The sequence below is a fragment of the Vicugna pacos genome, chromosome 16 (genome assembly GCF_048564905.1).
Source record: "Vicugna pacos chromosome 16, VicPac4, whole genome shotgun sequence".
Taxonomy (NCBI): domain Eukaryota; kingdom Metazoa; phylum Chordata; class Mammalia; order Artiodactyla; family Camelidae; genus Vicugna; species Vicugna pacos.
The window spans coordinates 46,314,044-46,341,759 of record NC_133002.1 but is presented as its reverse complement, the minus strand read 5'-3'; the positions used below and the strand labels follow the sequence as shown (position 1 = coordinate 46,341,759).

At 51.1% G+C, this 27,716-nt stretch overlaps 3 protein-coding genes across 7 annotated transcripts; 2 read left to right on the top strand and 1 right to left on the bottom strand.

Annotated features, from left to right (window-relative positions):
* Positions 1-774: 774 nt before the first annotated feature.
* Positions 775-7,860, top strand: ASB16 (ankyrin repeat and SOCS box containing 16). The gene is made up of 5 exons (XM_006217445.4): positions 775-1,283; positions 2,153-2,420; positions 4,909-5,401; positions 5,810-5,923; positions 6,432-7,860. Exons 1-5 carry the CDS (start codon positions 983-985, stop codon positions 6,615-6,617), a joined length of 1,362 nt encoding a protein of 453 aa, XP_006217507.1. The 5' UTR covers positions 775-982; the 3' UTR covers positions 6,618-7,860.
* Positions 7,861-14,842: 6,982 nt separating this feature from the next.
* TMUB2 (transmembrane and ubiquitin like domain containing 2) lies at positions 14,843-18,966 on the top strand. 3 transcript variants are annotated; one of them, XM_072939229.1, is made up of 4 exons: positions 14,843-14,926; positions 15,152-15,610; positions 16,896-17,462; positions 17,716-18,966. In XM_072939229.1, the coding sequence occupies exons 2-4, from the start codon at positions 15,576-15,578 to the stop codon at positions 18,080-18,082; spliced, it is 969 nt and encodes a 322-aa protein (XP_072795330.1). In that variant the 5' UTR covers positions 14,843-14,926; positions 15,152-15,575; the 3' UTR covers positions 18,083-18,966. The 3 variants fall into 3 exon arrangements, with proteins under 3 accessions (XP_072795330.1, XP_006217509.1, XP_006217508.1); XM_006217447.4 differs by lacking the exon at positions 15,152-15,610 and having other exon boundaries at positions 14,849-14,926; XM_006217446.4 differs by lacking the exon at positions 14,843-14,926 and having other exon boundaries at positions 14,974-15,610.
* Positions 18,967-19,043: 77 nt separating this feature from the next.
* Positions 19,044-26,975, bottom strand: ATXN7L3 (ataxin 7 like 3). 3 transcript variants are annotated; one of them, XM_072939226.1, is made up of 13 exons: positions 26,473-26,975; positions 25,008-25,118; positions 24,579-24,711; positions 24,205-24,376; positions 23,915-24,012; positions 23,703-23,725; positions 23,339-23,405; positions 23,103-23,131; positions 22,717-22,785; positions 22,401-22,444; positions 22,061-22,132; positions 21,818-21,975; positions 19,044-21,702 (listed from the first exon to the last, which is right to left on the bottom strand). In XM_072939226.1, the coding sequence occupies exons 2-13, from the start codon at positions 25,056-25,058 to the stop codon at positions 21,554-21,556; spliced, it is 1,065 nt and encodes a 354-aa protein (XP_072795327.1). In that variant the 5' UTR covers positions 25,059-25,118; positions 26,473-26,975; the 3' UTR covers positions 19,044-21,553. The 3 variants fall into 3 exon arrangements, with proteins under 3 accessions (XP_072795327.1, XP_072795329.1, XP_072795328.1); XM_072939228.1 differs by having other exon boundaries at positions 23,339-23,384; positions 26,473-26,973; XM_072939227.1 differs by lacking the exon at positions 26,473-26,975 and adding an exon at positions 25,710-26,251.
* Positions 26,976-27,716: the final 741 nt, after the last annotated feature.

The following is a 27,716-nucleotide window of genomic DNA, read 5'->3' as shown; positions in this document are numbered from 1 at the left end:
GTTCTCTGTCTTCCCCTCACATGGGAGCCACAGCACTGGGAGCCACAGTGCATCTCTGGAGTCAGGCCCACTGGGGTCCTAACCTGGCTCCCCCCTTACAAGCTGTGACCTTGAGTAAGTAATTTCACCTTGCTAAGCCTTACATTCCTCATCAGTAAAACAGATGTAAGACCACCCATCTCAGAGGTGTTCAAATTTTGTGATAATTAGCTTGATCATATAATTTATCGTTAAAATCAAATTTTTTGTTTATCTGGGTAAGCCAGGAAGTATGTGTGGTCACCCAAATAAAGATGGATATAAAAGTGATTAAAGGGGGGGACAGTATGGCTCAGTGGTAGAGTGAGTGCTTAGCTTGCACAAGGTCCTGGGTTCAATCCTCAGCACCTCTGTTAAAATAAATAAATAAGTAAACCTAACTGTCCAACCCCGCCAAAAATTTTTTTAAGTGATTTAAGTATTGTAAAGCCCTGTGCATATATCTGCAGAGTTATTGCTGTTACTGCAGACACCAGAAAGAGCTGTTTGAACTCTGACTTCACCTGTCCTTATTTCCAGGGTTGGGGTCTGCCCTCCAGCCAACATCAGAGAGGCCAGGGGGCTCTTCCGTCCATCTCCCTGAATGACTGTTTCACTCACCTCAGACCTTGCCAACCCAAGATGCTCACTCCAGAGAAGTGGGAGGATGCGGACTGGGGCTCAGCTGAGGCCAGCTCCCCAGTGGGAGGGTATGCACAGGGACAGAGGCTGGGTTGGGGCTGGGGGTTGGCCTAACACCTTCTCTGCACCAAGATTATGACTCTGGGCAAACCGTGTTTACCAGAGCAGCGAAGGGCCTATTATTTATAGCCTCAGCTGCTCCTCTCTCTGGGTCACCGTTGAGGGGGCAGGGTGGCTCCTCAGAGCAAGGGTGGCAGACGGGCGGAGGGAACCGAACCGGCTTTGCCCAGCGGCCGCTGCTCAGACCCCTGGATCCCTCCCCATGGCAGAGGAGACCTTCCCCTTCACTTCCTCCACACTGCGCTCTCTCCGCCTGCAGCGGGAGTGGTTGGAATGGGAGGACCGGCGTCGGGCCGCAGCCCAGCAGTGCCGGAGCCAAAGGCGCCCGGCAAGTTCCCCGGCCGGCCTGACTAGGCCGCGCCGCTCCTGCCGCGACCCAGCTGTGCACAATGCCTTGTTCTCCGGCGACCTGCAACAGATCCAAGCCCTGTTCCAAGATGAAGACGCTGCCAACATGATTGTGGAGACTGTGAGCAACCAACTGGCCTGGTCAGCTGAACAGGGTAGGGAGCACCAGGTGGGGCAGAAGAGGAGGGGGAGGGAAGAGGTGGGGGTGGGGAGGGAAGAGGTGGGGGCGGGGAGGGGGAGAGTCCCAGCCCCATCGCCTCCCTCCAGACCATGGACTGGACCGGCCCTTCCCACTGCTCATTCTAGCTCTCTCCTAAACAGAGGTGAGGCATAGTTAGTGGCTTGTATGTCTTTTCAGAATTAAAGTTATATTAACATATCATACAAATTACATAGGAACACAGTTATCTTTCATTGCAATTTTTTCTCTGAATATATATCCACACATGAATATTTTTTCTTTCATAGAATGAAATTATATTCCAGATGCTATTTATAGCTTGATTTTTTCATGTAACACCTTTCAATGTCAGTAACTATTGTAAGTCCACATAATATTTTAAATAGGTGCATGAATTCTATTGTATGGATAAATCGTGTACCATGATTTATATAACTAGCCCCCAGAAAGATTGGGTAGATTTGGTTCTGTTTTTTAAAAATCTATTTTAAATAGCAATATGACCAACATCTTTGTGTACCTGCCAGATCCTTAGGATCTATTCTGACAAGAGGGCTTGTCCATGTAAACCAAATGATCACCCTGTTCTTCAGAGTGACAGGAGATTGCCTCAAACCCTATCCAGGGATATGGGGGTTCAAATCCTTGTAGAGCTAATGCTGTCACAGTCACCACAGGCTCCAAATTCCTGCCTGCCTTCAACTGTTAGAGATGTGATCCTGCCGCCCCCCCGCCGCCCAGGGCATCCTGGTCTCATCCTGCAGCTTGTCCCTCGTGTACATCACAGCCTGCCCTGCCTGCCGGTGTCACAGACCACCCCCCAACACTGCCTGCTCTTCCCAGGGTTCTGGGTGCTGACCCCAAAGGCCAAGCATACGGCACCCCTCACCATCGCCGCGGCCCGAGGCTACACCGACTGTGCCCGCTACCTGATCCGACAGGGAGCTGAGCTGGATGCCCGTGTTGGGGGCCGAGCAGCCTTGCACGAAGCCTGTGCCCGGGCCCAGTCTGACTGTGTGCGGCTGCTGCTGACCTTCGGTGCCAAGGTCAACGTGCTGTCTGAGGAGGGCACAACCCCCTTGCACCTCTGCACAGCTCCGGAGTCTTTGCAGTAGGTGCCTGGAGGCTGAGATGGTTTGGAGAGGGGTGTGTGTGTATGTGTTGTGTGTCGCCAGCTCACATGCTAAAAAGCAGGGGAAGCACCTCACATAAACATGTCCTCACAACAGCCTGGGAGACATGTCTTATTCTATGGATGATAAAACTGAAACTCAGAAAGGTTTAGTTACTTGTCTAAGGTCACATCAGCTAAACCAAGGAGGCAAAACCCTGTTCCAACTGTAGTTTCGTATTCCCTGTGAACCCACTGTAGCCACATTCCTGGCTGTTTTGAGGTAGGCATCAAGAAAGATCTAGCTCATGTACCCCAATGTTCATAGCAGCACTATTTACAATAGCCAAGACACGGGAGCAGTCTAAGTGTCCATAGACAGACAAATGGATAAAGAAGTTGTGGTGTATGTGTGTGTGTTTGTGTATAGAACAGAATATTACTCAACCATAAAAAAGAATGAAACAATGCCATTTGCAGCAACATGAATGGACCTAGGTATTATCACACTAAGTGAAATAAGTCAGACAAAGACAAGTATCATATGATATCACTTATATGTAGAATCTAAAAAGTGATACAAATGTGTTTATTTATAAAACAGAAACAGACTCACAGACATAGAAAACAGACTTACAGTTACCAAAGGGGAAAGGGGGCAAGGGATAAGTTAAGAGCTTGGGATTGGTGGGGGAGGGTATAGCTCAAGTGGTAGAGCATATGTTTAACATACATGAGGTCCCGGGTTCAATTCCCAGTACCTCCTCCAAATAGAAATAAATGAATAAATTTACCAAAAAAAGTTAAAAAAAAAAAAAAGCTTGGAATTAACAGATACACAATACTATATACCAAATAAACAACAAGGACCTACTGTATAGCACAGGGAACTACATTCAATATCTTGTAATTACCTATAATGGAAAAGAATCTGAAAAAGAATATATATATGTATAACTGAATCACTTTGCTGTATAACTGAAACTAACACAACATTGTAAGTCAACTATCCTTCAATTAAAAAAAAGCTAAAAAACCCCAAAACAATAACAGAAAAACAAAAAATTCGGCTGCCTATGACCAAAAAAGAGAAAGATCTAGCCCAGTGATTCCCAGCTTTAGTATGAGATCTCCACACACCTTCCTTCCCACCTTTTTAAGGTCAGCAGTTTCTTGGACCCCATACAGGATGGTATTTGCACTTTTACAAGTCAGCTCCACAGACAGGGCTGGCAGTGGTAAGGAGTCAAGAGCTCCTGGAAGGTACTCCACAGCTCACATGCTGGGGACCTCTCCCTGGGTAGAACTAGACCAGTGATGGACCCAGAAATCCAAAATTTCCAGCCCTTTCTTGAGTTCTTACAAGCAAGTGGTGCACTTTGCCACAGACTTGATTCCTTTAAGTGAAGTGAGAATGGTTCCGCTGACTGGAACCCTACTAAGTGAGCTTTTTGGTGGTGTTTAAAGTTAGTATATGGGAACAAAAATTAGTTTGTGATTAGAATTTACCAGGGAAATAAATTAAGTAGTTTGTGGTCGGATGGCTATTCAACACTTTGCCATTGAGCAAAGCGCCTACCAGACATGCGCACTGAAGGGAGCTGAAACTCTGGCCGTTTGGGGGCAGAACACTTGGTCATCAGGGTTTCCTTAGGATTGATGGATCTGCTCCTGAGTTTCCAGTGGCTACTGATCTGTCTTTTAAATTACTGTTAGTTTAGTGTCATCATTAATTTAGTTTGTAGGGTGTTTGTTTTACCCTGCGGTGGTTAATGATGCATATTTGCCTCAGCAGTGTTCTGACCTATAATTTTTCCAGGAACCAGAACTGTGAAACATGTGCTCCCTAAAATCTGGTTTTTGTTGTTTGGTTTTCTTTGTTTTCTCCAGAGAAAAGTGGAATAAGTGGGACCCAAGTGCCTTCCTTTACTGGAGTAGGTGCAGCTGGCCAGGAAGGGTGGTCTTTAAGTTTGGAGGCAGGAAGAAAATACTAATTAGGATTTCTATTTCTTTTTCTTTTGGGATCATATTCCTTAATTTTCTCTGCTTTGTAGTGTACACAATAGTAGGTTTTCAAAACTTTTTATGCTATCAAAATGTTAAGAGACCACAGACAAGTGATTCAGAAGCAGGTTTTGGGGTCCCAGTCTGATTGGGGAGTCAGGTTAGTCTTTGAGAGGGATGATTTGAGTTAGTGAGTACTAATTCCAGAGCAGCCACTGACTTGCTGTGTGTCCTTGGCTGCACCACAACCTTTCTGGGCTGAAGTTTTTCATCTGAAAACTGAAATGCTCCTGGAGGCTTCGATGGGCCTTCCAGCTCTGCTGTCTGTCATGGGGCTTCTGTGAGTCTGATGGTGGACACCAGGCTTGCCTGAGCCAAAGCGAGTGGGAAGAAGGTGTCAGGGATGACAGCAGGCTGAGGGGTTCCCAGGCCAGGCCTTGGTCCCTCAGGGTTTGCCTCAGGGGGCCTTTTACCCTGCCTCCAGGTGCGCCAAGATGCTGCTGGAGGCAGGAGCGACCGTGAACTTGGCAGCGGGGGAGAGTGAGGTGACACCCCTACATGTGGCGGCGGTGCGTGGCCTGGAGGAGCACGTGGCTCTCTACCTGGAGCACGGCGCCGACGTGAACCTGCGCACCAGCCAGGGCGAGACGGCCCTGAACGCCGCATGTGCGGGGGCCGAGGGCCTGGACAGCCGCCAGCAGCACCAGGCCACTGCGCGCCGGCTCCTGGAGGCCGGGGCTGATGCCCGGGCGGCCGGGCGCAAGCGCCACACGCCACTGCACAATGCCTGTGCCAACGGCTGTGGGGGCCTGGCCGAGTTGCTGCTGCGCCACGGGGCTTCCGCCGCAGTCCCCAATGGGGCGGGCCACACACCCATGGACCTCGCGCTGCAGGCCGTCCAGGATGCCCCCAGCTGGGAGCCCGAGGTCCTCTTTGCCGCTCTGCTGGACTATGGGGCCCAGCCTGTGCGCCCTGAGGTGCGTAGGGAGGGCCCGTGAAAGGAGGCTCCAGTTGGGTGGGAGAGCCTGAGGCTGGATTACCCTGCCGCCAGGAAGAGAGGCCAAGAGACTGGGAGCCCACTCTCTGTGCCAGGGGTCTGTCTCCATCTTGAGAAGCACCAGTGAGGGCTAAGGGGTAGGGTGTCCAAGGGAGGAAAAAGCCCCCAAGGAAAGTGGCTGGGGCCAGGAGATTGGAGCACACTTGAAGGTGGGGTAAACTGAGGCAGAGAAGAGGATGAGGAGGGATTCAGACTTTGGCCTCCCAAATTTTGGTGTGAGTAGGGCTTTGACCCAGGCAGGACATGGGTCTGCCCTTGGTTGGGAGAGGTATGGTGCCCCTGAGATCCTCTTTTGTTTTCTGGTCTGAGAACCTCTTTTGATTTCTAGATGCTGAGACACTGTGCCAACTTCCCTCGGGCCCTGGAAGTCCTGCTTAACGCCTACCCTTGTGTCCCATCCTGTGATACCTGGGTCGAGACAGTGTTCCCAGAGCTGTGGCAGGTATGTCCACACCTGGGGCACTGCTCCTTCCCAGGCTCTGGGGAGACAGAGAGCAAGGATGAGTCCCAGGTCTGGATGGGCTTCCCAGAGGCAAAAGCAGGAGGGACCCTGGGCCAGAAGATGCACAAAGTGAAGCCCCTGCGTTCCCGGGTACCCCTCCTCCTGGCAGCTCAGAACAACTTCTAACTGCACACACTCCTCTAGCCTCTCTCTTACCTGCATCAGTATAGACATTTATCGGGCATCTCTGACTCTGTGGGCACTGTGCTAGCACCTTTGGAGTGGGGGTGGGTGCAGACATGGCTGAGACCCTGCCCTGCAGTGTGGTCCCAGCTCCCATGATCCCTGCAGGGCCTCTCTGGCTCTGAATCTGAGTCTTCTGAGATGCACCAAATGCCCGGATGGGTACATGTTGCAAAATCCCAGGGCCTCACCACTAGGTCACTCCCAGATGGAAGGGCACAGTCAGGGTGTTGGGCCATCTGACCCTGTTCCACTCCCGGCCTAGGAGCATGAAGCCTTCTACAGCTCAGCCCTGCGCATGGTGAACCAGCCGAGGCGGCTGCAGCACCTGGCCCGGCTGGCTGTGCGTGCTCAGTTGGGTAGCCGCTGCCGACAGGCCGCCACCTGCCTCCCGCTGCCCCCGGTCCTCAAGGACTACCTGCTGCTGCGTGTGGAGGGGCGTATCCAGTGAACCCCATGCCAGGCTGCTCCCGGAGCTTGTTGTGCCACCTCCCCCTAACCCTGGAGGACCAGTCCCTGACCTTCTTGTCCACACTCTGCAAGTCCTCTGGGGCCAGCTCATCCCTCTCCTGAGTGACCTCCAGCCTGACCTGAACTTCAGCTCCTCTCTCCACTGGGAAGGTCTGCAGACTCAGCCTTTGCCTGCATCTTCCTCCTTTGCCTAAGTGGATGACAGCCCCTCCACCATGCAGTCCCCAAGCCAGGAGGAAGTGATCCTTGTTGCTCCCCTTCCCCTACCATCCATGTACCTGTTCAGCCTCCTAAGGAGTGACAGATTCTGCGACTAACTGCACTCTCAGTGCCCGACCTGCCTTTGTCACTTCAAGGAAGAACCTCACCTACTGGTCTTGAAACCCATGCCCTGCGAGGATGTTGGAACAGTCTTTGGGAATCACAACTCTGATCATGACCTTCAGTGGCTCCTCCCTACCTTCAGGCTAAAATCGAAACTCAGCAGGGCAGACAGCTTCCAGCCTCTGCCTTCGCCAAGCTCTCTGGCCTCCTGACCCCACCTTCTCCCTTCTGAGGCTCCTATAATCCAGCCTTAGCAAACTAGTTCCTGATTGCTGGATATGACCTGCTCCCCTTTGCTTCCAGGCGTCTGCATGTGCTGTTCCCTCTGCTTGATCTGCCCTTCCCACATTTTTTGCCCTGGTCAATGCTGATTTGATCCTCAAGACTCAGTCCAAACGCACTATCTCCGCAGAGCCTTTTTTGGACAATCCCAGCAAGTAGCTATCTTTGGTATCGTACTTATTTAATTAGGAACCTGTGTCTGCCTCAAGCATGCGGAGACTGAGACTATATTCTTTGAACAGGCATTTCAGTAAATGATGGTTGAGGGAGGAATGAAAGCATGATGCCCGAGACCCATTTATGGTTGTGTCCCCCCCCAGGCTAGTCATGCACGCTTTTTTTTTTTTCATACATACTGGGCGGGGAAAGGGATGGGAAGTGTTAAATTTGGGAATTTGAGATTTAAAAATGTTAGCCACTATATATAAAAATAGATTTTTTAAAAAAGTTTCTTCTTATAGCACAGGGAACTATGTCCAAATCTTGTAATAACCTTTAATGAAAAAAATGAAAATGAATGTATTTATGTATATGCATAACTGGGACATTGTGCTGTACAGCAGAAATTGACACATTGTAATTGACTGTACTTCGATAAAAAATGAAAATAAAAATAAACATACTGGGGATTGAACCCAGGACCTTGTACATGCTAACTAAGCACCTACTCTACCAATGAGCAATTCTCACCCAATGCATGCTATCTGAAACAATGGTCACTGCACTTGTGGTCTTTGAGAATCAGTGACAGGAGGACAAGCCATCAACCGTCCCCCCTACTCTCACTTCGTTCTCTGGACCCAAAGTCAAAAGTACCACCATTCATTTTTAAGAGAAAGCTTTTCAAGCCAAGCCAGTTTTTATGAAGGCAAATAAATTATTCGTGCACAGAACCAAAGCATGGGTGTTGTTAGGTTGAAATTTTATTTCCCCTTCTTTGTGGTTCCCAAGTTTTCTGCACTGAGCAATTGTTACTCTTGTGACAGGGAAAAAAGGTATAAGAGCAACACAAGAACCTCCCAGGTCCTGAGTTTGTCCTGCCCACTGCAGGTGGGAATGGAATAGGGGGCTCCCAGCAGCCTGTTCTCCCGTCCTTTTGCTGAGGGGCCCTGGGCTCTCCGCTGTCATTACCATTTGGAGTCACACTGCAGATTCGGGTCAGGAGTCCTGAGTTGGGTCAGGAGTCCTGAGTTGGCCTCCAGCAGCTGTTGCCCAACATCCCCTCCTCTGTGGAGAGTTGTATCTGTGGAGATTCCTTTTCACCCAACACGAAAAGACAATCTTTTACCTCGTTATGGGCAACAGCAACCTCTCCTTTCTGGATGAAATTTTTGCTTTAGTTTTCACAGAGAGAAGAGAGGGAAATCCTCTCTAGTCTTGGGTCCAAGCTGGAAGCCTCACTCTCAGGGGAGGATGGTGAGCTGTCCTCCGTTTTACAGCAGGCAGACTCCAGGGACCGAGGCCTTTTTTATTTAAATTTTTTTAAAATGTTAATTTTTTTAATGGAAGTTCTGGGGATTGAACCCAGGACCTCATGCATGCTAAGCACATGCTCTACCAATGAGCTATACCTTCACCGCATTACATTTACAACTACAAAATACTCCTTTAAAAAAAAACAAAAGATGCATATGAATATGTATATTATTTGGGGGTAGGAGAAGATTTTCCAGGGTAAAAGCATAAAAGAAAAGACTAATACATCTGGGTACAGAAAAAAATTTAAATTTGGTTGTAAAAGCACTGAATCGTTAACTCAAGAAAGAGGCAAAATATTCAAAAAAGTATCGGTCACTAAAAGATTTCATTTCCTTGATTTGTGAGGGCAGGAATGACATCTTTTTTGTTGTTATTGGGGGAGGTAATTATGTTTATTTATTTATTCTTCTAGGAAGTACTGGGGATTGAACCAGAGCCACATGCATGCTAAGCATGTGCTTTACCACTTGAGCTATGCCCTCCCCTCGACATCTGTTTTATTCACCATCCTTGACTTGGTGCTTGTACAGTGTCTTGCAGAGAGTGGACACTCAAACATCTGTCAAATCAGTGAATGAGCATGCTCGACCCAGTAGTCAGGGAAATGCAACTTAACAATACAATATTATTCACCCACTAGATTGGGAGAAATTTTAAACTTGATAATATGCTGTGCCTATGAAGATATGAGGGAGACATGAGCTCTTGCTCATCCTGTGGGTGGGAAAGGAAATGGCCTCTTTCATCGGCAATCGAACTGGGTCTTTAAACATTGCTCCCCAGTTACACAAGAGGTGGGTGGGTACACACAAAAATATTCATCCCAGCATTGCTTGCAACAACTCCACATGTGGGAAATGGTAAGTAAATCCACACTATGGAATACAATTTGGCCCTTACAAAAGGTAGTACCCACAGCAGGAGAAAACGGGAGCGATTCCAAGTGACCACCATATGTACTGCCTTAGAAAGGTTACCAAGACTGTTGTTAAGGAGAAAAAACAGGTTGGAATACAAGATGCACAGCAAACAAAACCAAACGCCATGATTGCAGATGAACAGAAAAAGGCCTGGAAGGCAGATGCCCAAGAATCCTCCTCTGGGGAAGGGAGAGGAACTGTACCAGTGGGGCTTTTTACGGTCTGCATTTGAATTTTTTTTACAGAGAGATGTACTCAGGGATCCTCTGATATTAAAAAAAAAATTTTTTTTTGCAGGGAAGAAAAGGCAAAAGGCCTAAACTATTCATTTACAAGGTGGTTGATGGAAAACAACAAATGTGCAAACTCACTGGTAATCTGATGAATGCTAATGAAAGGAACAGACATCCTTTGCCTATCAAATCGGCAAACATGAAACACATAACATCTGTCAGTCATGGAAGGAGCACTTTTTGTCTTTTTGTCAAAAGGATTTACTACAAACATATTTAGCTAAGGCAGCATCCAGGATTTACAGATACAGTCACCATTCTATAGGGAGCATAACTGCACATAAAGGTATAAAAATACCTAAATTCAATAGTTTAGGAAAAATAAACAGATAAGGAGCTAAGATCCATTAAAATACTCGGTTAATTTTTAATTATTATTATTATATTAAGAGATTAGCTTTGGGTGGTGATATAATCCCAACTGCAGGCTTCATTCTCTCCTTGATTTTCCTCTTATGATTGCTCCAACCTCAAAAACTTCAGCCTGAAAGTCCCCCTTTCAAAACACCCTTAACTTAACTGTATCCTGTCCTTGGCTGTACACATGCACAAAACGCATCCCTTATCAGACTTAACCTCTGCTTTTTCCATCCATTCATCCCAGCTGTTAAGCACTCCAAGTCTATTCCTATCCCTAGCCAATCCTTCTTCCTTCCCATTCATCCATTTTCCTCACTGCCATGGCTGTCTTTTAGACCTCACCTAAGGGGACCTAATTAAACTTAAAAGCTTTTGCACAGAAAAGGAAACCATTGACACAACAAAGAGACAGCCTACTGAATGGGAGAAAATATTTGCAGATGAGATGACAGATAAGGGGGTTTAATATCCAAAATATATAAACAGCTCACACAACTCAACATCAAAAAAAAACAGATGACCTGATTAAAAAATGGACAGGCTTGAATACACATTTCTCCAAAGAAGACATACAGATGGCCAGTGGGCACATGAAAAGATGCTCAACATTGTTAAACATCAAAGAAATGCAAATCAAAACCACAATGAGATATCACTTCACACCCTGTCAGAATGGCTATCATCAAAAGGATCACAAATAACAAATGTTGGAGAGGATGTGGGGAAAAGGGAACCCTCATACACTATTGGTGGGAATGTAAATTGGTGCAGCCATGGTGGAAAACAGTACAGCCATTCCTCAAAAAGCTAAAAATAGAACTACCAGCAACTCTGTATATAAAAGAAAACAAAAATACTAATTCAAAAAGATACATGCACCCCCAATGTTCATAGCAGCATTATTTACAATAACCAAGATATGGAAACAAAGTATCCATCAACAGATGAATGAATAAAGAAGATACACACACACACACACACACACACACACACACACACACACACACACACACACAATGGAATACTACTCAGCCATAAAAAAGAATGAAATGCTGCCATTTGCAACAACATAAATGGACTTAGAGAGTATTATGCTTAGTAAAATAAGTCAGACAGAGAAAGACAAATACTGTATGATATCATTTATATGTGGAATCTAAAAACTAAAACAAATCAGTGAATATAACAAAAATGAAATAGACTCACAGATATATAGAGAACAAACTAGTGGTTACCAGTAGGGAGGGGGAAGTGAGGGGCAAGATAGGGGTAGGGGATTAAGAGATACAAACTACTACACAGAAAATAAAAAAGCAACAAGGCTATATTGTATGGCCCAGGGAATCTAGTCAATATTTTATAATAACTATAAATGGAGTATAACCTTTAAAAATTGTGAATCACTGTGTTGTACACCTGAAACTTCTATAATATTGTAAGTCAACTATACCTCAATTAAAAAACGAAAGACTTCTCTGGCCAGCAGACAAGAACTCTCAAATTCCCAATCTCTCCCCAACTTCTCTGAATCCTTCCATCATTCGTTTAATACATTTTTATCAATTACCTGCTGCATGCAGGCACTGAGTAGACTCTGGGGATACTAGAATAAGAAAAAACAAAACACATGCCTTCAACGTATTTGGTAAGACAGAAAAATGAAAAGTGAAAAGTAATGTGGTAAATACTATGGCAGAAGTCAGTCCATGCAGCCTGGGGAATACAAAGTGGATATCCCTAACCTCAAATGGATGGCTCTGGTACCTGGGGCAGCGGGCAAGTCGGATTTCCCACATCCTCCGCAGGGCAAGCCCAGTCACTGGCTCAGCCCTCAGTGCTCCAGAGGCCACTGCTCAGCCATTTGTTCCCTTCTCAGGTTGCTTTTATCTTCACATTCTCCCCTTCTCCTCTGTTCTTTCCTCTTAGCTGATAAACATCTTCAGGATTCTCACAACTCTCAAAACTTCCTTGTGCCTCTCTAGACTCTACCCTACTTTTTAGGGATGAGAACACTAAGGGATGCTCTTCACACTGCTGGTGGAAATGGAAATAGGTACAACCTCCTAGAGGACAATGCTACTGTGCCATGTATCAAAAATCTTAAAAAGGTGAGCACTCTTTGACCCAGCAATTCCAGTTCCAGGAATTTATCCTAGAGAAAAAAAATCATGGATGTGAACAAGTATCTGTCATCAAAGATGTAAACACTATTTAAAAGCAAGGCAGTGAAAGCAAAACAATTTAAGAGGGGAAGGTACAGCTCAGTGGTAGAGTGTGTGCTTAGCATGCACGAGGTCCTGGGTTCGATCCCCAGTACCTCCATTAAAAAAATTAAATAACAGTAAATAAATAAACATAATTACTACCCCCCCCAAAAAAAACTTTAAAAAAGAGCAAAACAATCTAAATGTCCATCCAAATGAGATGATTAGTTTAAAATTTTATAGTGCAACATGGAAAGTAATACTGTTGAACAGCTATTTAAAACTATGTCATGATGCTTTAAAAATATTCAGTGACATGTGAAATGCTTTATGTTATAGTGATAAGTGAAAATAGTAGGGAACCAAATAGTGGCAATTTATGTTTATATATACATATGGAGAGAGAGAGAGAGTGCACGAGTGCATTGGCTGACTGAAGCTATACCACAAACTGCATAATTTGGACAATTATTAGTCTCTGATCTTCAGTTTCCAAACCTGTAAAATGGGTACAATAAGAGCTACTTGACAGGGCTCCATGAGATAGTGGATGTGAAGTGCTTAGCACAGCATCTGGCACTCTCAAAAGCATTAACGGTAGTTCAACTCAGTGCTTTTTCATTCTCCCAAATATTTATGTAGAGTCCTTGAGCCTGCTTCTCTTTTTGTTTGGAACTTTGCTTGGTAAATCTGTACTCATTCTTCAAGATTCTCTTTAACTGTACTATGATGCCTTGACTGCTCCTGTGTTCGTCAAAATAAAAACACTAAGCTTTAAACCCCAAAGGTACATTTCAGTAGAAATTAAAACAGTACCTTTTATCTCACAAACATAATAGTGATTAAAAGAAGTCAGACAAAAGAGTTAAAAGCAGGGACTCAGATACTTGTACATCAATGTTCATAGCAATATTATTTACAAACATTCTTTACAACATTATTCCCCAAAGGTGGAAACAACACAAATGTCCACTGATAGATGAATGACTAAAGAAAATGTATATACATACAATAGAACATTACACAACCTTGAAAAGAAATGAAATTTTGATGAGATACACAGATGATCCTTGAAAACATGCTAAGTGAAATAAACAAAAAAGGACAAATATTGTATGATTCCACTTACATGAGATACCTAGAATAGGCAAATTCATAAAGAAAGTAGAATGGTGGGGAGGGAAAATGGATACAAGAAAATGGATAATGATGATGGGTACACAATATTGTGAATCAGTGCCACTGAATTAGCCACTTAAAACTGAAAATTTCATGTATCTTTTACCACAATAAAAAGACTCATCGGAGCAGGTATAGCTCAACGGTAGAGCAAATACTTAGCATGCACACGTCCTGGGTTCAAACCCCAGTACCTTCATTTAAAAAAAAAAAAAGTAAAAAAAAAAAAAAGCCAGACACCAAACAGTACATACATACTGTTTGATTCCAAAAACAGAAACAGAAAACTAATCTATTGTAACGGAAGTCAGAATAGTCACTTTTTGGAAGTTAGTGGCTGGAAGAGGATTGAAGAGGGGTTCTAGGGTCATTTTCTATATCTTGATCTGCGTCCTAGTTCCACTTGTGTGTCCAGTTGGTGAAAACCACCGAGCTCTTCGTTTATAAGTTTACCCGTCTGCATCATTTATGCTTTAATCAATAGTTCGCCGGAAAATAACAAAAACCCCAAAATGTCTTTAGAACAAATTTTAATTGCAAAAAATCTAGATAACTTCTTGGAAGCTGAATCTTTTTCTCTGTCTTATTTGAGGCTCATGCTTTTCCTGCGTCCTAAGTCTGCAATGAATCTGTGCCTTCTTTGAAATGCCTTCTCGCCACCTTTACCAAGGTTCCACACTACCTGGGGCCGCATTCTCGGAACACCGGCTGGTGACTAAATTGTTTCCTTGTCTGTCTCCCGACTAGCCCTGAGTTGAACTCTTGGAGGTCGGAAATACCAGTCCCTACTAACTCCGCTAACCTGGAGCTCAGTTAGCTGTCCAGAGCAGAAATAAATCCAAAATCAGCCCGGGAGGAAAACGCCAACCTGGTCTGACCAACGGTGCTAGCCCACTCCGACTTCTAGAGACTAAGTCACGCCCCTTACCCAAGCACCTCCCCTAACTCCCTCCTGGCCCCGCCCCGCCACTGGGCTCCTTAGGCCCCGCCTACCAGGCGTGGCCCAGACCCAGGAGGACCAGTATCCAGCCAACAATGACTCCGCCCCTCCTTTCGCTGAGAAACCTGTCCCTTTTATTTAAAGAATACGTTTACGTCAGCCCGCCTTACGTATATTTTCGTCATCAGTGCAAGGCGCGGAGGCGGAACTTCCTGTCTGGTTATAACAGCTTCCGGGAGAAGCCGGAAGAGACCGGACTCTGGACAGAATTGGGGCTTGCCATCCCCTCCCCTGGCCCCTACAGAAAGGTGAGTCCCTGGGCCATCCTGGCGAAGTCAAAACATTTAGTCTGGCCGTTTCAGGTGAGGATCTCCTAACTTATTCAGGCGCAATACCGGCCCAGTCCCTCTTTAATTTCCCATGTTCCCCCGCGTACTGAAGCCCCGCCCCCAGGCTCCCAGCCCCGCCCCGAAGTTTGAGGGGTGTGGATGGTTTGTGACCCCCCTCACCCGACTCTACCCTTCACGGGATAGGAAAACTAGGTTTGGGCACGGCTGCCGGAGCTAGGCAGCCTTTCGGCTCGAGTGGACCCATGGACCTCTCTTCAGCGCCGCGGAGATAGGACCGCCCAAACACGGAGCCTTCGCCTCAGAAAAGGCAGGATCGGGGACCCCCTCCTCACCGCGCCGTCCGGGTCACTTACAGGTTGAGGAGAGAGCAAAGGCCTCTGAGGAGGGAGACCTGGGGTCCTGTCCAGCCCCTCCCCACGAAAGTTCCCTGTGCCTGCGCCGGTCGTTTTTGCCTCTGTTCGCCGTAGTTTCCTTTCCTGTAAATCAGGGTTAATGACATTAACCATCTTACCATCAGGGGTTAGTTGTGGGAGTGACAAATAATCGCTACTATTTACTTACTGAACAATTGCAACGTGCCAGGCACTGTGCTAAGTATTTTGCTTCGATGATTTCCCGTCATCTTCAAAACAACCTTATGAGGTAGGTACTATTCTTAACCCCATTTTACTGATGAGAAAGCTGAGGATCTGAGAAAGTTGTCTGAGGTTACGGAGCTAGTAAGAGGCATAACGGGGATTATAATTAGTTGGGGCTTTTTTCCTGACCTCAGGGCCCATGTACTAAATAAGGATGTGGAAACTATTCAGATGTTGATATGTTACACAAATATTCTTTGAGCAACTACTGTGAGATTAGGCTGGGCATTATGGTGCACAGAGAAATACATGTCGTCCTTGTTTTCCAGGAGTCTAGTAGAGAGATGACAGGTAGATAAGTATAATGAAGTTTTATAGGTGCTGTGAGAATAGTCTGGTAATGATAATCATCAGACTGGATTTGCCCAGGGACAGCTGTGAAAGCAGCAGATTCTGTAAGGTAAAGAGTAGTTACTCTAAGGAGCAAGCAAAAATCCTTCCTGCCTTTCTGAGAAATTGCCGAGAGAGAACATAGTACAAGAAGAGAGACTGAGATACCAATTGCGAGAGCCATTTTGGAATCTTTTCCAAATCAGTTCCACTCGGATAGTGGTTTTGCAGTTGTGAGCCTATGGTGACCCAGGAGGGTGGTGGTTCTGGCATCTCTCCTGCTTCACTGCCAGGAGATTTTCAGAGGAGACAGACACGATGTTTGTTGCATAGTGTCTGTTGATGGCCCCTACAGAGTTGTCTCTTTGGGGTGGGCTGACTTTGCTTTTGATGATAAATTAGTTTTCTTTGGCTCTTGACATCTGGACCCAGATCTGTGACCGTGAATGAGATTAGGTTCAAATGAGACAGTCTGGCAAGAGTGCGTGCACTATGCCTCCAAAGGGGCCCCCAAATAAAAAATTCCAGGCTTTTTTGTTCTCTCTGAAGTCACCTTGGAGGTGTCTCAGGGGAGCATAGTTGCTTTACCAAGTAATAGAAATCCTAGTGAACTTCAGGGCTCAAAGAAGCAATTGTTCTCCCCGCCTACCAAAAAAGCAATAAGCAGTAGCAGTAGCAGCAAAGTTGTAAGGTTTTCCTGATGATCCATGCTCATTGTAGGGTTGGAATGTGAGAGAGGAAGGGTGTGGAACCTAAAAGCCAGCGTTTGACAATAGAGGCAAAGGGTAAGTCCTTAGCTGTAGGTTGGGGGTCCAGAGTTCGGAAGGTTTGTGCCCCTTTCTATACAGGACACAGAACTCCATTTTCTTTCTGGGCTAGGTCAGTTAGAACCTAAGCAAACAGGAAATCTGGTTGCAACCCTCATGCCCTGCTGATGCTGTCCCTCTTTGTTCCTGCAGTGTGGACCCAGTCAGCAGCCAGGCCATGGAGATCTCTGATGTCACCCTTATTGAGGGTGTGGGTAATGAGGTGACTGTGGTGGCAGGTGTGGTGGTGCTGATTCTAGCCTTGATCCTAGCTTGGCTCTCTACCTACGTAGCAGACAGCAGTAGCAACCAGCTCCTGGGCACTATTGTGTCAGCTGGCGACACATCCGTCCTCCACCTGGGGCACGTGGACCATCTGGTGGCGGGCCAAGGCACCCCAGAGCCCACCGAACTTCCCCATCCATCAGAGGGTAATGATGAGAAGGCTGAAGAGGCTGGCGAAGGTGGGGGAGACTCCACAGGGGAGCCTGGAGCTGGGGGTGGTGTTGAGCCCAGCCTTGAGCATCTGCTTGACATCCAAAGCCTGCCCAAAAGACAAGTGGGCCCAGAGAGCAGCAGTCCAGAGGCACCCCTGAGATCCGAGGATAGCAACTGCCTCCCTCCCAGCCCCAGCCTCATCAATGTGCGACTCAAATTCCTCAATGACACCGAGGAGCTGGCTGTGGCCAGGCCCGAGGATACTGTGGGTGCTCTGAAGAGGTAAGTGGGCTGGGAAGTGGGAAGCTTCTCATACCCCATGCCCCCAGCCCTTGTTCATCTCGGAAGAGGCTGATACAGATATGGGAGCAGGGAAGTGTTGGGTCCAGCTGCTATGGGGCAGGTTGGGGAATACTTCCTTAGTAACTCACCCTGCAATTTCCCCCCATTGCCTTGTTTTGTTGGTCCAGGCCTCCTGGCCTTCTCATTCCTTGCCCTCTTGTCTTTCCTTCTGTCTCTCTCATCTTTACTATAGTAAATACTTCCCTGGACAAGAGAGCCAGATGAAACTGATCTACCAGGGCCGCCTGCTGCAAGACCCAGCCTGCACACTGCGTTCCCTGAACATTACCGACAACTGTGTGATTCACTGCCACCGCTCACCCCCAGGGTCAGCTGTTCCGGGCCCCTCAGCTTCCCTGGCCCCCTCCTCGGTCACTGAGCCACCCAGCCTTGGTGTCAGTGTGGGCAGCCTCATGGTGCCTGTGTTTGTGGTGCTGTTAGGTGTGGTGTGGTACTTCCGTATCAATTACCGCCAGTTTTTCACAGCACCTGCCACTGTCTCCCTGGTAGGGGTCACTGTTTTTTTCAGCTTCCTAGTATTTGGGATGTATGGACGATAAGGACCAGAGGGAGAAAATGAAAGGCATGGTCTTCCTCCTTTATGGCCTCTCCCCTTTCCTGGCCAGAGCTGGGCCCAAGGGCCTGGGAGGGGAGGGTGGAAAGGATGTGGTGGGTTCTCCTCCATAGGACACAGGGGCAGGCATGGGGTCTCCCCTTCATGTCCACGAGGGTACAGACATCCCCTCTGTGCAAGCACAACTCAGGTAGAAATGAGAATGTCATCTTCCTTCACTTTTAAGTTCCTGAAGTTCAGAGCTGAGCTGGTGGCCCAGCTCAGTGGGCTGCCTGGATTCTGAGGATTCCCTCCCAGCTGTGGCCCTAGCTCTTCCCATCATCCTGCATGTCTGCTCCTCACCACCCAGGGCTGTCTGCCAGGGCAGCTCAGCATGGCCCCAGCACACTTCTGTAGGGAGCCTGGTGTAACTCTTGATTCCTTAGTGGAACATCCATCTTTGGAGACTAAAACCACACAAGCAGAAGTGAAGTTTGTCAGCCTTCCCTCTAGGCACTTTACCTTCTCCCTCCACCCCGTAGCAGGAATAGGATGTTCTGTGTGTTCCAGACAGTTACCAGTGTTCTCCTTTTTTCAAAGCACTTTGCTTATATTCTTTTTTTTTTAAGTAGTTCTTTATAGAGCTCAGTCAGAAAGGGGACTGGGGCACAAAGCCAAGCCCCCAGCATCGGGAGAGGCCAGGCCACAGCTGCTGCTACCCTAGGCCTAAGGCTGTAAGCAAGAGGCAGCTCTGGCTCTCAGCCAGTGTCATACCCTGCCCAGCTCCAAGGACGAGCTCTGGGTATGGAGCACTGGGCCCCAGGCCCTTGCCTATGGGGCTCTTGGATGGAGGGTCAGTGTCTGTGACTGAATAAAGTTCCATTTTGTGGCTTTGGAGCCTCCTTCTGTGACACCAAGAGAATGGCTTTGCCTCCCAGCAACATGGGAATGAGGGCGGGCAGCCGGGCTACCAACGGGAGATGCAGTTTATTTACACCAGCAGCCATGGGGGCAGGGGGAATACACAGCGTTTACAAAGTTAGCTACCTGTACAGGATGGATTACATATGCAAAAATAAAAATCTCAAGACCACAGGACAGCGTGAGCCCCACCCCCCTCCCCCAATGACCCCAGCATGCGGTTATGCCAGGCGGGTGGCCCCTGGGCATGCGGGGGGGAGTGATGCATGGAAGGAAAAGCCACCGGCCATGGAAATTAGTACAGAACCCCCCACACACACTCAGACACATGATAGGATACAGGGTGGACGACACCTAGCCGGGGTGGGAAGGATGGGAATTGAAACCCACACAGCCTGCTGTTAGAGGGAAGGGAATGGGGAGCTCCTAGCCCCTTTCAACTACATGGTAGGGGGGCGTACTCTCCCCAGGAGGAAAGGGGGTTGCTCCCTCAGGGTCCCTGCTGGACCAAGCCCATCTCTTACCCAGCCTGGGCAGGGGGCTCTGCCCTGAGGGCGGGCCAAGGAACAATGGGGAAGTGGATGTGGACAAACCAGTTCCCAAACTACTTCCCACTTCTCCCTCCTCCAACCAGAGTGGGGAAAGGGAGAGGCCAGAGGGGAAAGGGTATATTAGGGCCTGAGCTGCAGCTGCCTCTCAGAAGGGAGAGTGGCCCACGGCCTTCCTCCCTTCACCTTCAACCTATTCCCAAGACTGCATTTGGGAGCAGGCTGGAGGCGGGCTGAGATCCTCCTTTCCCTCTGGCTTCCCCTTTGAGGGAGAAGGCTGTGGAGGGTCGAGAACAGAGGAGCCCAGGCCCCAGGATTTATTCTAACTCCTGCCAAAACTTGTTTGGCTTTTTAAAAAATAATCACAATTCTTGGGTTAAAAACCAATTTGTAACCAGGCGCCAGCCACAATCAGAACCACCCCAGGGGGAGACTGGGGTTCCAGACAGGGTACTACAGCCCTATCTCTGTTGTTCCCTTAACCCTCTAGGGTCCCTAACCCAAATCAGTCCAACCAGTCCTGGGTACTAGCTACCCAAATGTGGGATGGCTCCTCCTGGGAGGAAGGCAGGGGACACGTCCAGCAAGTGACAGAGAACATGGCTCAGGGACAACTTCATCCCTGTGACGGTCAGCTCTGTTCCCAGCCCAGACTGCAGTCCTCCAGCTTGGCTCCTGGGAGTGATGGTGCCTGCATGGAGGTGGGACGCATGGAGATGGGATGATACATCTCTTCAGGATGTAGACCAGGCAGGTGGGCACACTGGCACGACAGTCCCACAGAGGGGCACTGCCTAGGCATGGCACCCCTTACCCCTCCGCTGACAACCCGGAGCACAGAGACCACCCTCTCTTCCCACCCACTCCTCGCAAGGGGGGAGAGGTAAAAGATCAGGATTTTCCTCAGAGCCCCAAACCACAAGTATAGAATAAATAACTTAAAAGCGGCTAAGGAAGGGGAAACAGGGCAGGCTTTGGAGGCAGGAGCATCGAGAGAGGAGGAACTGAAGCTGGTTGAGGTGAAAGAGGGGGTGGCAAGCAGCAGTTGGGAACTCGGGCTGCCCTGCTAGGGCAGCGGGGCAGGGTAGGCAGGAGGAACATGGGGCCACCCCAGGAGGGTGAGGCTGGGCCCCTTCCTGGGGCAGGGAATGAGGTAAGAAAACATTTCAAATAAAGCAGCACCGTTCCCTCTCACCTTGGGGCCCCACTCCTCACCAGCCCTGGGTCAGGGAGGAAAGGTAGGGGGGGAGTCATTTTGATACACAGCTCCCTCTTCCTACCCTCCCCTTGCCCGTTCCTTGAAGCTGTAGAGGCCGGAGGCCCTTTCCTGGCACCCAACAACAAAAGGACAGCTCCTGCTGCCAAGGAGGCCCATGGGGACTGAGGGGAAGGGCTGCCCCTGTGAGAGGCAGGGAAGGCGGTGGCGGCGGTTCTGGGCGCCTACCTCAGCAGACAGCTCTCTGTGCCTACCTCCCCCTGGGATGGGGGTCTTGGATAGGATTCTGCATGTAGACAGGACACGCCCAGCCCTGCCCCTCAGCTCCAAGCACCGGACCCATTCACATTGCTGAGGGCAGCTGGGGGAGGCCCCCTCCAGGCTCAGCTTCCAACCCACAGCCTCCCGGGTAGCCACAATGCTCCTCGGCAGGGCTTTGTCCAGTTCCTGGGGTGGGGGGCAGGCATTGCCCTGGCACAGTGCCCAGGTCAGGCCCCTGGCCTAGCTGGACATCCAGTAACTCACAGAATAAATAGGAAAACCGCCTCCCCACCAAACTTATGTCCAAGGCATAATATGTCCAGGTCTGAGTCCTGCATGCCGAGGGGCCGTGCTCCATTGCAGAGGACCCTGACACCCCCCAGGGGTGCATAATTGGATCCTCTGCCCGATTAGCACACCAAGCTTCCCAAGCCCAAACCCCCAGCAGCCGTCCATTTGCCAGGCTATGCCACCTGGGTGGGGGTCGGGAGAGAGGGCTCTGCTCAGCCAAAGGCTATCCCTTGCACCCAAGTCAGTTGATGTCATCGTAGATGCTGGGCGTCGGGGGTGCCGGTGGCTTTGGCTTTTTCTTCTTGTTGGAGCCCAGGCCGGAGGCAGTCCCTACCAGGCTCAGATGGGATTTCTTTTTCTTGGTTTTCCGTGACTCAGAGCTGTTGGTACCTGAAGAGAAAGAGGCACCAGGGGTGAGGGAAGGGTTGTGGCAGGGGAATGCAAGGTGTCCTCTCCTCACCTCACTTCGGGCAGAGAGGCCCCAGGGCCCAGCTGTATCACCTACCTAGACCCCATCCCTGATTCTCACTCGTCTTGGAGGAGCCTGAATCAGAGGGTGAGAGATCAGATGATCCGTCCCACTGAAGCCGGCTGATCAGGGCCTGGCTATCAGTCATGTCAAAGCTGTCATTATCCAGGGAACTCTCGACCTCTGGAAGGACGCTGGAAAGGGGAGAGGCCAAAGAAGGGCTTTAAGGATACCAATTAGCACCCCACAAACCACCACCCTTCTCAGAGGGTCGCTTACGCTGAGGGTCCAAGGAAATATATCCGCACAGCTCGCCGCTGCTCATCCGTGTGCTGGGGACAGCGCAGGGACCTGGTGGGGAAAGAATGATCAGACCCTGACAAAAGAGGAAGGCTCTGAGGAATACAGGCGAAGCCCCACCCCTCAGCAGAGGTGGGAGCGATGGACACAGGGAAGGGATGAACAGAGAGTCCCCAGGTTGTGGCCTAAGGCCTGATCATTCGAGGAGGGGAAGGGAGGGGTGGGAGTCCTGTTGCTCAAGTTCAGGGGTACTCCCGACCCATGCCCAGGGTGAGTGTGCAGCAGGGCCCCCAGCCCCCTCTCTAGGTTCTGAGCTCACCTTGTGCACATCTTCTTGGTGTGTTCAGAAATCACCCCACATTGCTGGAAGAGGAATATAAGCTGAAAGGAGGGATGGAGGAAAGCCTACTCTAGACACTAGACATTCCCTTCTGTACAAATGCTAGACTGCACAAGCAGAAATGGCCCCAAGGAGTCCAGGGCACACGGCCCCAGACCACCATTGGCCAGGAAATCTAATTCAGAAGACAAAACTATGCGGCTCTCACTGCTTCATCACCAGCCTCTTCCAGGGCCTCAACCACTACCTGTGGCTAAGCCCACTCCCAAGGGCCTCCCTTTCCCTGGTCCCTCACCGTGGTGAGCAGGCTACGCAGTTCCTCTGGCCCCAGGGTCTCGTAGCTGATCCCAGTTGAGTTGTTATACTGGGTGAGAACCAGAGGTACAGGTTAGAGAAGGGGCAGTCAAGGAAAGGAGAGTAGGGGTGGGGAATCAGTCCCTCTCAGCCCTTTCTAAGTGAGAAGGCCTTAAGACCACCCAGTTTTCCAGTGATTCCTTCCATCCCACCTACCCATGGGTAAGGGGTTGGGACCAGGACCCAGAAAGAACATAAATACGGAAGTCCCAAGTACCCCATCTGGTGCTTCTGGCTGTCAGCATTCTGATCCCGACGTGTCCAAATCACACCCAACTCACAGCAAGGAAAATGACAGGGAACCTAAGAGGGGCAGCCCCTACTCACCTTAAAAGGATCCGAATTGCTAAGTTCCCCTGAAGAAGAAAAAAGAAGGGGAAGGGTGTTTGATGCAGAGGTACAGACAGAGAACCCTGAAAATAACCAGAGAGGAAGTGGGGGTGACAGAAGGATCACAGGCCCTCCCTCAATACCCCTGCCCCTCATGCCCCCACCTCCACCCTCCAGCAACGAGTCCCAGAAGACACAGTTAGAACCACTCCCATTGTTCCAGCCCCACTTACCATTTTTGTGTTTTAAAGACTTGGATCTTCGAGGGGAATTGGGGTTCTGGAATGGGAGATACCATAGCTTTGGGGAAAGGGTAACGATAAGGGGGAGCCGAGAACCCAGGGAAGGAAAAAAGATTTGACAAACATCCTCAAATTCCTCCTCTTCCTCCCCAGTAAGAGGCCTATCTACCCAGATTCCCCCTTCCCCACATTCTCCCAAGGCCTCTGCTGCCCTCCTGCCCATCAGACACCCTCATCCCAGAACCCAGAGAGGCACCCAGTGACCTCAGATTTGAGATACCCGAAGACTCCCTGCCCAAAGGGGAGGGTATCTGTCCTTTGCCCAAATTTCCCTCATGCTTGCCCCGGCTCTCACCTTGTCTGATTTTCTCTTCTTGGCTGTGTAGGACAAAAGGATAAAGGGCAGGGTCACTTTAAGTTCCCAATCTAAGGGCACCTAAAGAGAAGTACAAAGCTACACTCTCCCCCCTCATTCAGGATAACAACTTGTAACTATTACATACCCAAGTCTTATGTACCCACCTCACCCCAGTGCCCCCCTCCCCGATTCCCCAGATCCCCAAACACCTTTCTTCTCTGAGCCGTAGGACCAGTCGTTGTCATTGATGTCATCGTTATCCTCCTGGTCACTCTCAGATTTGTTCATGTTGTTGCTATTGGCAATCCTGCCAAGGGTGGGGAAGGGGGAGGGTCAAGGCTGCCACCTCTCTCTGCCCCCGACTTCAGAGTAGAGTGGAGCACCTGGGGCTAAGCACAACCCACCCTCTATGCCCTACAAGTGCCCCCAGGGGATGACACCTCGGGAGAGGCTGCAAAAGATGAGCCGCTCTGGTTCTAGCAGGGGAAGAAGCCCTCACCGGCGGTTGGCAATTCGGCTGCTGTTCCGACCCATTCCCAGGCACTTCTCCAGATGGGGAGCAAAGCGGGAGGCGGCAATGCTGCGGCTGCAATTGGGGCAAACACACTCCTTGCTCTTCCACTGGTTGAAAACCTGTCCAAAGATGTCCAACCCCGGCTGGTCCACGATCTCTGGGGGCAGGAGAGGCGTGGCGATCAGGGTGGGCAGGGCCCCTCACCTCTTGTTCCCGCTTGTGGCCCCATGGCCTCTACAAAACCCCTGCCTAAGCTCACAGGAGCTCCAGGCGCTACATCTGGTGTGACTGCCAGAGAAGGAACCTCCAAGCACTCCCAGGGCAGGGCTAGACTACTCTCCTTCAACCCGGAAGCTCACCAAAATCCTTCATGCTATCAGGATCCGTGTCGTCCAGGAAGAAGTAGCCACACTTGACAGCCCGGTGTACCTCAAAGCAGAATCCCAAACAAGAATCCTCGACCAGGTCCGCGTATATCTCCTGAGCGATGGCCTGGGCCCAAGGGAGAACATCCAGGGTCATGAGAGTCACAGCCCCTTGGACTGAGAGCAACTCTCACCAACCAAATCTCCTGCCAATTCGCCCTGGCCAAAAATAATGCTTTCTTTGCCATTTTCCCCATCTTGACTTCGAGTTCTTTCTTCTTGGATCCTTGGGCCTTTTCAGCCAGCTATTCCCTTTAAGGAACAAGGCTGACTACCCAAATTCCTCTTTGGTGTGGATGCCAGATATAGCGACGTAGAGACATCAAGAGAAAGAACTAGAGGCACACGTGGGGGAGCCCTCACCTCTAGTTTGCTGTTATCCAGGCCAGACAAAGACATTTCCTCCATTTTCATTTGTAAACTCTTGTGGAGACGGCGCTCTGACTGCTCATAGCACAGCGGGCGGCAACACGGCTGCACACATGGGGGTGGGGGTGTTGGTGTGAGTCCAAGGCACCTCTGAGGACTGCCACCTCCCCTCCGCACCTCGCTGCCCAGAGCTTAATGGTGGCATCAGGATCTACCTCTCCCTAAGGCCCAGGCTCACTAAGTCTGGATGGTCCTTCAGGGCCTGAAACCCAAAGACAGCCTAGTCCTTCCCAGGCCTGAACTCAGGCCCTGGACTCTACTGCCAATCAGAGCCTGTGTCTATAGGAGGAAGCAGCTCACCCCAGGTCCCCAAAACTCAAACCCCTCTTTGATACCCATGGTGCAATGCAGCAGGCGGAGGAGAAGGAACTCTAAGGCCTCAAAGCAAACCCACAGGGTGTGGCAAAGAACTGCACAGACTCCTAAATACACTCCCCCCCCTTCCCCAGGCTCTCCTCAGAGTCACCTCTGCTTTCAGCCAGGATGTCCACTTGGGGGGGTACTGCTACCAGAAGTAGAAATGGCCCTAGGACCCTACAACCTTCACCCCACTCTGTCTTCCCTTGAAATAAGCCTGCCACTACAGAAGGGGAGCAGAGCCCAGAGACCTAGAGCTAAAGGGGCATTTCTAATCACCGTGAGCAAGAGGAGGCAGAGTCCGGTGGGATGGCATGCCAGGAGTGGGCACTCCCCTTACCTGTTCTTCTTTTAGATAACCACCCTCCCTCCCTCAGGACCTGCCCGGAAGTCTTTCCAAGAGCCCCAAAGTCCAGGAATCCCCACCAAAGGATTCAGAAACAGCGCCCACAGTCCAGGGCCCCTCTGAACGGTGGGTACGAGTTTAAGGAGCTGCCGGCCTAGAGTGGGGTGGGGACTGACAAATGAGCCAGGGGCACTGGGGAGGGTAGGAGGCCGGGCCTCGGCTCTTCCCCCGTCCCTGCGGCACTGCTGCTGCATCATACCGACTGGGGGGAGGAGAGTCGAGCCGCCAGAGGCCGGCGCCGGGCCGGGACAGACCGACCCCTAGAGAGTGGGCAGAGTGGGACGCGTCCCGGCCCCTCTCCTTCCCCGCCCGCCGACAGCCCCGGCCGGCCGGGAAGAGGAGTCCGGGAAGCTGTCTCTATTGTCCCGGGGGCTGGGGCCTGGCTCCCTAACAAAGGCCCCGCGCCCCCTCCCCGGCCGGCCCTGCCCCGCCCAGGGGGGACCCAGACAGGGGGAGAGCTGGGGGCCCCGGCCGGGCCGGGAAGCCGGGGGAAGCCGGGCGTTTCCGCGTCGGCCCGGGGGGAGGGGAAGGGGCGCTGACCCAGACCTGGGGGGAGGGGGCCCAAGCCCCGCCTCGGGCCCCGCCCCCCGCCCCCCGCAGGCCCCTCCCCCGTCCCCGTCTCCGTCCCGTACTCACCCCGCCCGGGGGGCCGCGCCGGGGCCCGGCGGCCTCTCAGGGCCGCGTCCTCCGGCGGCGGCGGCGGCGGCGGCTGCTCCGGAGCCCCATGTCCGTCGGTCCGTCCTCGCCTCTCCCCGGGGCCCAGGGCCCGGGGCCGGGGGGTCGGGCCACCCCCCCGCCTCGCCGCCTCACCGGGCGGCCATGGCCCCTTCCCCTCCCTTCTCGTCCCGTCGCCGCCTCCTCCTCCTCACCTCACCCCGCCCGCGCGCAGTCCGCGCGCCGTCCGCGCGCCCCTCCCCCCGCCCCCCACTCCAGCCCGCCTCTCCCGGGCGGGGGGTGCGGCGCGAGCCCGGAGCGCGCGCGCGTGCCGCGACCGGAGGATGGATGGATGGAGCGAGCGAGAACGCGAGCGTGCGCGCGCGCGCCCCTCTCCCCCTCCCTCCGCGCGGGCGCGGGGCCCAGCGCGAGCGCGCTCCAACCTCCTCCTCTTCCTCCTCCCGCCCCTCCTCAACACCCCGCCCCCGCCCTCCCTTCCTCTTCCTTCTTTCGCTTTCGCGCGCCCAGCGACTGCTCGCGCCTGCTAGAAGGGCCCGAGCGCGTGCATCTGCCCCGCGGCCGCAGCTCGGCAGCATTTGCTCCGGGGGGCGGGGACCGGGCGGGGAGGAGGGGCGCCACGCCGCCGTCCAAAGTACCGGCGGACGGGGACGGGGGCGGGGAGATGGGCGGGGCCTTTGGGAACCAACCCGGCCAATCGCCGCCTCGCCTTGGCCCGGCCGGCCCAATAGGGTGCCGGTGGGTGGAGCGGCGTTCAAGGTGAGGTGCGCGGTGCGCTGGGGGCGGAGACGTTTTGCCGTCCCGGCCGGCTCCGGGGCGGGGGCAGCGGGTGGCGTCGAAAGAGAGCGCCGGCTCCCAGCCGAGCCTGGGACGCCTTCCGGCCGAGGCTCCCCCGCCCTTCCCTCGGGGCTCCCTGCTCTTTTTCCTCCCAGCCCCCGCACCCCAGCCTTTACCCTGAAGCGTGCAGCCACTTCTGTGAAGAGGCCAGAGTTGAAGTGGGACGCACTTAGCCCCTCAGGGGAGAAAACCCGTGGAGGCGAAGGAGCTCGTCCGAGTCTCCGTTCCCCGTGTTTCTGGGCGGGTATCGGCCGACTCCAGGCCCGGGAACCAACAGACGCCCTAGATGAGGGTCCTCCGCTGAGGGCGGAGGCCGAGCTGTGCCATTCTGAGCCGAGCGCCCTCCCAGCCCTCGTCCTAATTTAGATCCC